Genomic DNA, 10534 nt, shown 5'->3' with positions numbered 1-10534 from the left:
AAATACAAGCAAACTTCCGCTGATCCGTGTTCCAATTGAATTGAAATAACATTTCAAAAATCAGAATTGAGTAGCAAAGGAGTCTTTTTATTAACTTTGTCAGATATAACAATGTTTTATTCTAAAAAGGGGGAATGAATACCTTTTAAAAAAGAGGGAATATTATAATATTTATGAGAAATGTGAAGGGAGTTTTAAGTATTTTATCCTATTCTTTACAAAATTTATAACGGGTTTTGGATTTTCAGAATTCAAATCATTTTTACACAAGAAAATGTAAAGTCCTTTTCGACCCATGATCCCCGCAAATCATTTTTATTATTTTTATTATATATAAATAATAAATAAGTAAAATGATATGAATAAAAGTCAAGATTTCAAATTAATTAATTAAACATACAAAATATACAAAAACTATTATTTTTTCATAAAAAAATTCAAAATATTATTACATTCAACACCTGGTATATAATTTCATATGATTTCCAATAATATACAAATAAGGAAGGATAAGTAGTATTAAGCCCACGCCTTCTTAGTAGCATAGTCTTATCTCTTGTTGTATGAGTCCTATCTGCTGTATAGTTGTTCTTGTTGTTCTTGGTTTGATTTTCCTTATTTGTTTAGGAGTTTGTATCCTAATCGCAAGAGGGAACTAACTTAACTCTACCTCTATATATAAATCTTGTAATCGGCTGATGGGGAGATATACAGAAAGAAAAGATTTCCCTTCCAACTCGAGTTTTTCCAAGTAGAAATGACAATTAGGCAAAGCAGTGCATGCCTCTTCATCGAGAATGAATTCAAATCTACCTTATCCCTGCCTCAAACCCTAGTCGGGCAAGTAATCTCAACCCTCCCTGAATTTGCCTAGCCCCATCCTTGATCCCCAAAGTTTTGGGTTTTCTCAAATCCTGTCTCAAACCCTTGTAAAAAAAATCCGTTGGGATGGATAGAGGCAGGGTATCCGCTGGACAGGGCATAAAATCTAGAATAAAGTGATTGGCCACATAAACAACGATAATGGAAAAAACAAGCAGAAAAATACACTACACCATACTACAGAATTTTGAATTTCATCGCAATCTTAAATAATTTGAAATTACAAATACCTCCACCTTAAAACACCAATACCTACTCGTGTATTAGCATTAATTCCGATCTAGCACCTACCCAACTAGACGATAGGCCTAAGAATTCTTAGGATGTGTTGAACAATCATTCTCCCAAAAACAAGTCATAACCTAATCTTCTCATATTCTCACAAGGCTGGCATACAAGTAATTTTCAATGGGTTTGGTATTAGATATAGTTCTTATAGTTATTTAGCTCATCATTCTATGTTATATGATGCTAGAAAAGGTATAACCATATGCTATAGCTCAATGTTTTAAAAAATGGAGTTGTGACACGAGATGTTCCACTATAAAAAGGCATGAGGCATGGTTCAAAATGCAAGAGGCGAGAAGAATAAAGATGCATAACATTAGTCTTTTCTTTTCTTCCCTTCCCTTCCCTTTCATTTACTTTTCTTTTTTTTTTCTTCTCTCTTTTTTACTTTGCCTTCCCTTTCTTCTGTTTTTTTCTTTTTTTTTTATTGCGTACGCCTCTAACATGCCTCGTGAAAAAAGCTAAAGAGGATTATTTATTACACCTCTTGCACCAACGCCTCTCACATCACGCCTTTTAAAACACAGTTATAGCTCATAGGTCCCAAACCAAACAGATTTTCTAAACCAAAACTCCGCACAGCTAGATATCATAATCATTTTCCCATGCAAATGCATACACCAGAACCACAGTTGTTGCTGTGCTTATAGTTAATTCTAAGATTTCCCAGTTAAATACTACACAAAGCACAGAACAGATGCACAGAAAGAAACATAAAAACACCAAGGTCCTAAGTTGGAAGCAACTTATTTCCTTATTTTTGTCTAAATCTCCGCTTCAAGATCCACCCAAGGATACTACTTCTGTTGCACTCATAGACTCTGCACGTCCGATTACTTGCATTTGCTCAGCGGCGGACCACACAAACACTGATTATGGGCAAACGAGGCAGCAGAGAACAGCTGCAACTGTCCACCCTGCGGAATCTTTCCACACAACTGATTATAGCTCAAATTCAACTTTTTCCACTTCATTTTAGTGGCCTGCTTCGGAATACTACCTCGGATCCTATTGCGTGACAAATCCAAATACGTCAAGTTCTTCGGAAATCTCACCTTGGAGAGATCGAAGTCCAGGAGGTTGTTTGACAAATCGATGAACGTCGCTTTTCCGTTCTGTTTGAACAGCATGGACGCGTCCCCCACCAGTTTATTACCAGACAATTCGAATGTCTCACAATCCAGTAACCGGCCGAGCGATTTGGGAATCTCACCTGATAGCTGGTTTTCATAAAGGGCCAACCTGTACAAGTTGCTCGTGAAGCTCCCAAATGAGACGGGTATGCTTCCAGTTAGCTTATTCCGACTGAGATCAAGATCTCGTAGTTTGCTCAGATTTGAAAGAGAAGCTGGGATGGGGCCGTAGAGCTGGTTCTGGTCTAGCTCTAGGTACTTGAGGCTTTGTATATGGCCGAGAAAGTCAGGGATGGAAGTGGAAAGAGGGCTGTTGTTGATACGCAGAAATCTAAGTCTGGGGAGTTTGGTGAGGGAGTAGGGGATGGGGCCGGTGAGGTTCTTGACCCAGCCGAACTGTAAGGAATCGAGGTAGGGGAGGTCGCCGACGGCCGAAGGGATTGGGCCATTGACGCTGATATCATAGATGAGGAGCTCCATGATGCGGTAGTTGCTGTTGGAGTCGCAGGTGACATGTTCCCAGGTACAGCAATCGGTTGTTGGATTCCAGGAGGAGAGGGTGTTGGGGTTGTTTAGTGATTTCTTGATACTGAGCAGAGCTTTCTTGTCATCTGGGTGGCAGTGGGTGGAGGCGGGGAGGATCGTAGATGGGAGTAATAAAGAGAAAAGGAAGAGGAGAGATAAAAGTGAGAGAGAATGAGGAACAAAGTGGAAGGAAGAAAATGCCATCTCTCTTCTTTCTCCTACCTAAAACCTTATTTATTGAATCTCTACATATGATCTAGTGATCTATTTATAAGATGCTGGATTGGATACTCTGTTTCTGTAATTTTATTTCTGTAATAGAAAAATTATAGAATTGTGGTGTAAAAAAGTGGTGAGTTGTGAGTGTCCACAGCAGAGGGCCTGTCAATTTGTTTCTTGTCGTAGAGGTGGAGCTACCAGCGGTGGTAGCTCTGACAGGCCACGTGAACTGCTGGCGCTATGCATAGAATTCGGATTCCCTACTAATTTTATGAGCCTGGATCCCCTGTCTACGAGAACCCTGCCCACGTTTATACGTTTATCTTAGTCACAAGAATATCTCATTCTCTACATAGTTCTCGTAGGCAGGAGATCCTGCACTCTAATTTTACTCCGCTCTTCTCCCAATTAAAATACACCACCTGTCACTACCCATACTGGAAGAGAATTAACAACTGATCAAACCTTAACCTCTATTAAAATATATTCTTATGTTTTATTTACCCACAAAACATTTCTTTTCCCTTTCTCTTTTGCACGCTAAGGACAAATTTCCAAAAATGCAAATTTCAAATCAAGTTATATAGATTCACACCAAATATTGAACATTCGATAGCTTCCAACTTCATTTATTTGGTGATTTTGTGCCCTTTTTCTTTCTTAGTATTGTGGATTAATGGAATAAAATAGTCATTTGCCAATTAAGGAAAAATTGCTTGGTTAAATAGGAATTTATTATTGATTTTCTTAAAAGACTTTCAATCAACGTTTTAAAAAATGACATGGAAACAAAACCGTTTTAGCCATCAATTTTCGAGTCAACAGTCCAACTGTTTGTTTTGAACAGATGCCTCATTTTGACAAACAAATTAAAAAAATAGTAATAAATTGTTGAATGGATTGACGGTTCGACTGTTCAAGTCAACGAGTTATTGACATTTTCAACAGTTTTGACCAAAATCGGGTTTGGGGTAAAACGGAATTGGTTGCTTGGACGGTTCCTGGGCTGAACAGTCCAACCGTCCAGGTCAACGATGGTTCGAAAACCTTACTTTCAATTGAACTAAAGGGCATATATTAGCACAAGAAGCAACCTGTTCATCTTTATTTGAATTAAGAACATTGAACGTTGACACTGTTATAGGTTTGAGGAGCTTCAAACTGGAACTTCATAGGGCTAATTTTGAACATTGCACTTAGTATCATCCACAAAAAATGAGTCATTTTGATCGTTTATCATGTTATTTGTCAAATTTATCAATTTCTGGGTTGAGAAATGGAAATGGGGAGTAAATTCCTCAATTGGGCCAAATAGATTTATATATTGTGGAGAATTCAATTAGGGATCTGTAATATTTTCTTGTAGAACATTACCAGCAACTTGGGAAGAATATCAAATGCAATGAACTAGAGTTCGTATCTTCAATAGATAGTTTTTACCTTGAGAATTCTAAACTGAAGAGAAACATAAAAGTTGATAACAAATCATGTTATGTTTAATGGCTAGAAGGAATGTTTTTAAAACCGACCTAAAGAACAAACCGATCAGGGGTCCGGTTCTTGGGTCGAATGGTCGGCCCGTTCTAATAAAAAAATAAAAGAAAGATAAAAAAGGTCAAAACTGTTGAACGATTTCAACGATTCAACTGCCCATGTCAATAGTTTGTTAACCAAATCAACATTTTTTGGCAAAAATCCGGTTTTGAGGAAAATTGGAACCGGTTACCTTCCTAGTTTTTTTAGTTTGATCATCCGGTCCGGTCCGGTTTTGAAAACCATGGCTAGAAGTTTTAAGATGCAAGATGCTAGTTAGTGGGTTGTTGGAAGGCTAATCTCTTGTAACATGGGTAGGGACAAGTGGTATATTTTAATTGGGTTAGTAGAGTGGAGAGTAGATTAAAGTTAGAAGGAAATCCGAAGATTTGCTACTGATATGTGGGTTTGAAGCATTGTTTTCTGAAAAAACGGGTTTTTTTTTTGTTTGGAAACATTGTTGTTAGGTAGGACGTTTCCCGGAGCAACAACAACGTTTTTTGTTTGATACCAATGCTAGAGGAAACGTTTTCAGCACTGGTACCTATTATTCAGTGCTTCTACTATGTATATATTATCTTACATCCAATGGTGGAAAAAAAATACCTATTTCATCCTATAGTCCCAATTGTTCAGTAGATTATAAAACAAAAAAAAAATTCAGGAAATCATGAGGAAAATGGCAAAAAAATCTGAAAATTACATGGAAAAAACAGAAAAATTCATACACTAAAATAGAAAAATTTTAAACAAATGGAAAAATATAGAACAAAGTATCAAAATCAGAAATTGAATGAAATTACATGAAAAAATAGAATATAGATATATATATATATTCTGATTTTCGTACTTTGTTCATATTCTAATTTTCATAATATATAAATACAAAAAAAATTCTAGATAAATGGAAAAATATAGAATAAAGTATGAAAGTCGGAAAATTGAATGAAATTGCATGGAAAAAAACAGAATATATATATATATATATATAAATACATATATTTATATAAATATATATAAACATAAATAAAATATATATTTATATATAAATATAAATCATGTTTTAACACATATGAATTTAAACTGTTTATCTTTTAACATTTCCATCGATGTGAGTATCAAGATCAATCGACTTGAAACAATTCCAAACTGAAGTCTCCTCTGTTCAAAACTGATGTCATCTCAAAGATATTCTTAATTATTTTACTTATAGTGAAAAAATGAAGAAGAGCAAACTGAAGTCTTCTCTGTTCAAAAATTATGAATTTATATATACAAAAATTAGGAAAATGGAAAAAATAGTGATGAAAGAGCAAATTGAAATCTCATCTGTTCAATAACATGATGATTAGAATGATAGAATGGTGATGGAAACACGGATATGTTTTTCCAAGTGATGAAAGAGCAAACATCATACTATTGGCCCAAAAAAAAAAAAAGAAAGAAAAAAAACTCAGAATGCTTGAAGAATACAGACCTGGTATCTTTGGCGACTAAACAAAACAGTGACTAAAAAAAAGAACTCGAAGAACATAGACTTCCAGTGAATGAAAAAAGTCCGGTGACAAAACAGATAGTAGAACTGATCTTCGGCGTTTTGTTTGATTCTCCAGTGACTAGCTGCGCAGGTAGACCTCCGTTGACTAGTTGCATAGATGGCCTCTGGTGACCGGCTGCAGTTGACCTCCAAAGGATGAAAAAATGCAAAAGAGAGTTAGGGTTTGTTAAAAATAGAAGAGAAACATTTATGATATAGTGCATTGCGATGCACCATATCAATTCAAATAAGGACCATGCCTCGTCACTGCCATCTCATGTCCTTGTTGGCAGCAATGAGCTGCAGTTCCAGGAAATGCTAAATTTGATATTGCTCTAAGCCAGGCCTTCCTAATTTCCAAGGTCTGACTTGGAGTACCGTTATTTTTTGGATAAATGGTTCCAAACAAATGCCCCGTTTCCTCGAGCACCATTTTATTTATTTTATTTTTTTCGACATGATGCTTATGTGGCACAGTTTTCTGGAGCAAGGACAACGATGTCAAATAAACGCTTCAATTGACTCTTCTTGTTCATATAGACCGGGTCGAAGCCAACACAAAATTTCGGTGCACTGGCGGCAATAGGAACGAATCAAGCACCACTAGCGGCGACTGGCGAGGGCTGCAGTGGGTTTAGAAGCTGCTGTCCTGCCATTGGATGCAAGCTTCCTCTCGTCTTATCCAATGGTCCAAATTAACAAGTAGAATCGTTGATAAGCCAATAGAGTTAGCAGGGAAATTAAAATCGTCGTAGATCGGTCGAGTTGAAGCACACAGAGAAAATGTCGAAGTTAGAGCAAAGCATTCAGTCCAGTCCCTCTGTGGGCTAGTCAAACTAGATTTACGTATATATTGACAACCTCGTCCATCCATCTCTTCATGCCTTTTCTCATGCATGTGAATCACCACAAAATGGATACTCACACACTCCGTCTTGTGCTTCTCTCTGTCTTCCTGGTCTCGTCCTCTCTCCCGTCTCCCACTCTCTCCGCCTCATCCGTTCGCTGTAACCCTAGCGATAAAAGAGTCCTCCTCAAAATCAAGAAATCCCTCAACAACCCTCAATCACTTACCTCTTGGAACCCCAACACCAATTGCTGTGATTGGCTGGGCGTGAGCTGCGACCTCCAAACGAACCGCGTCATTACACTCAGCTTCAATGGTATCAGCATCCCAGGCCAAATCCCGGCTGCCATCGGTGATCTTCCATATCTCGACACCCTCGATTTCGTAAATGTTGCCGATCTTACCGGCCCCATCCCCTACTCCATCATAAAACTTTAAAACCTGAAAATGTTACGTACCTTGTTGACCAATATGTCTGGCCCCATCCCAGAATTCCTCCACCAACTGAAGAACCTTTGGTTACTTGATCTATCGTACGGCAATTTCTCTGGTCCAATTCCAGCTTCCTTAGCAAATCTGCCCAAACTTGAAGTTCTTGAACTAGGAGGTAATAAATTGACCGGAAACATTCCTGACTCACTTTGGGTATCCCAAAATCGCTTCGTTGTATTGGACCTTTCCCAGAACCAGCTTTCTGGTAAAATTCCCAAATCGTTAAGCCATTTCAATGCCGATTCAATCAATCTTAGAAATAACAAGTTTACAGGAGATGCATCGGCGTTGTTCAAAACAAACGGAACGTTGTCGCGTCTGGACTTGTCATGGAATGAGTTCGACTTTGATCTCTCCAGGGTGAAGCTTCCCGAGAGCCTAGAATATATGGACTTATCGCATAACCGGATCAAAGGGAGTATTCCCAAGGAGATCACTGGATTGAATTTGTATTGGCTAAACGTGAGCTATAATCGACTGTGCGGAGAGATACCGTTTGGCGGGAAGGTGCAGGAGTTTGGTGCAGACTCTTTCTTCCATAACCGTTGTCTGTGTGGTCAGCCACTCCCCAAGTGCAAGTACTCGGTTCATCGTGGGTGGCGCGGCAAGCCGGCAACGTAATGGGCTTTGTGGGCAGGGAAAAAATGGTTGCAGGTCAATGTACTTTGTTAATTAGGTTTTCTTGTGTTCGTTTCTGGTTTGTTTCTGGGTGGATTAATGGTTGATGCACTCATCGATCAACTTAATCCTTGTGTTCATCTTTTCTTCTCTATATATTGTACCAAAATCATAGTTTGAATGAATCAAGCCTGCCAAGATATATATTTATTAAAACCTCTCTCTCACGCTCTGAGAACTACATTTAATATTAAGTTGATCAACACCAATTTCTTATATTGAGAGGTGTTCATCGAGTCATGAGACACTTTTCTCCATGAACCCATTTACATATTCTTTTCGTCAACCCTGCTTGTGATTAAAAACAATAACTTGTTAATTGTCGCAAGATATTACAATTGAAGGAATTATTGAAGACTCTCTAGGATCAACACTTTGTTTTGGCCTAGTGCTGTTCTACCACGTACGTTTCAAAAAACGATTTAGAAGACAAAATTGGTGGGCCTTGGATTGCATATAAAGCAATGATGCACATGTTTTATTTTTGTTTTTAGGTTAGAGATTTTGGCTGTGTTTGGTTGTAGTGCAATTTTACTTTCAGTAGCACAAATGCATGGGAGTGCAAATGAAAAAAAACTTTAAATTCTCGTTTAATTTTATTCTGGTTTAACTTTATTTTGCTTCATGTCTTAATTTACTTCATTTGTACCGTAATCAAGGCTATGTAAAAAAGTAATGATTACCAGATCAAAAATATATTTTTGTACCTATTTTTTTGATACAATTTTATGTTCTTTTGATAATTAACTTTTTGAACAAAGTTAAGGCTATAGCTTAGGCCCGGTCCATGTTCTTTTGATAATTAACTCTGTAAAGATAGCATTAGGTGATCATGTGCTGGGCCTGGACCAGGCTTTGCACTTATGGAAACTGATATAGCTTAGGCCCAGGCCTGGCCCAATCCGAGGTTCCGAGCTTGAAACATAATCCCTAGCCTAGGTCTATACGGGCCCGGGCCGGGCCACACCTGATTCTGGGCCAATGTCACTAATATATAAATCATTATATATCTATATATTAAATGACATAACATGCGTATAAACTTATGTTATACATTATATAATATAAAATATTACATATAATATAAATTATACATGTCATGTTATAATATTTATATAATATAATGTAAAATAACATGTATACATTATACACAAAATGTGTAAGTTTAAATATATGCGGGCTGGGCTGATCCCGGAACGGGCTGAAATAATCACCCCTAGTTAAGGCATTGGAGCATAAGATAGTTGAAGCATTTAATGATGGCTCACATTTTGCACCCAGAGGCAAAAACGGTTTAGGCTCCAGGTTGGTTTTTAAAACATTGGTCTAAACATTTGTATGTATTTATTCATTAAATATTTCATAAATTGTTGTTGCTTGTTTCGATTTTTAATTTATATTTGAGAAAGTGTGAATGTAATTAATTTATATCATAGTAATAGATGGTATATGCACTTTAACATTTCAATATAGTATTTAAATTATATTTGTTTTTTATTCAGGTATGCATCATGTTATTTGGGCTTTCTAATTAGGGGTGCAACTTGGGTGGGCCCAGCCCAAGCCCGAACTGGCCCAACCTGGAATTTTGCATGGGTTGGGCTTGGATTTTTGGTCCTCGGGCTGGGTTCGGGCCCAAGAAGTCAGATTTTTTTATTTTTCGGGCCGGGCTCAGGCCTAGCCCTTAGGTAGCCCAAGCCCAGCATGGCTCAATTATATATATTTATACATATATGTGTGTATATATGTAAATGTTTGATACATATTTACATACATACATAACTATATGAATATATATTTACATAAATACATTTATATATGTATAATTTTAGAGTGGGTTCATTGACCAATCCGAACCCGACCCAGCCCCAAACCCAACCCAACCCAAGTGCATCAAATTGTAGGGCGGGCTAGGCTTAGGCTGGGAAATTCGGGCTTGACCTCAGGATTGAGCCGGATTGGACTTTAAGCCCAAATTTTAAGGCCAGGACTGGGTTGACCATAAACTCGGCCCAACCCGCCCAACTTGCACCCTATTTCTAATTAAGCCTAATAGAGTGGCCCAAACTGGATTAAAAACTAGATCAAACGTAATACATTAATGGTTCCGTAATACAATGGTTTGATCTGATTTTATTTTTATTACTAAAAATGTTTGATTTGGTCTTAAAAAATTTCAAACAATAATTTATTTGTTTCATCTGAAGTTTTCTCTAAACGAAAATAAATATTTATTTCAAACGAAAACAATGGTTTGAACATGGATTAATGCCGGGAAAAGCAAATATTATTTTAATATATCCATTTTATTGCTACAATTAACCAATGTTTTATTTTGTTGTAGTGTCAGCATAGCAAAGCCCCATCGCATTTGCATGATGAAACCGAAGAAAGTTTGTA

The 10534-nt window shown here is 37.1% G+C and overlaps 1 protein-coding gene and 1 pseudogene across 1 annotated transcript; one reads left to right on the top strand and one right to left on the bottom strand.

Annotated features, from left to right (window-relative positions):
- Positions 1 to 1709: 1709 nt before the first annotated feature.
- On the bottom strand, positions 1710 to 3080 carry LOC104603579 (polygalacturonase inhibitor-like). The gene has a single exon (XM_088898511.1). The coding sequence runs from the start codon at positions 3030 to 3032 to the stop codon at positions 2004 to 2006; it is 1029 nt and encodes a 342-aa protein (XP_088754637.1). The 5' UTR covers positions 3033 to 3080; the 3' UTR covers positions 1710 to 2003.
- Positions 3081 to 7015: 3935 nt separating this feature from the next.
- Positions 7016 to 8077, top strand: LOC148802731 (polygalacturonase inhibitor-like; annotated as a pseudogene).
- Positions 8078 to 10534: the final 2457 nt, after the last annotated feature.

This window comes from Nelumbo nucifera, chromosome 2, assembly GCF_055504915.1.
Source record: "Nelumbo nucifera cultivar China Antique chromosome 2, China Antique-T2T, whole genome shotgun sequence".
In the NCBI taxonomy this organism is placed as follows: domain Eukaryota; kingdom Viridiplantae; phylum Streptophyta; class Magnoliopsida; order Proteales; family Nelumbonaceae; genus Nelumbo; species Nelumbo nucifera.
Note: the sequence above shows the minus strand (reverse complement) of the source record. Positions and strands in the feature narration are given on the sequence as shown.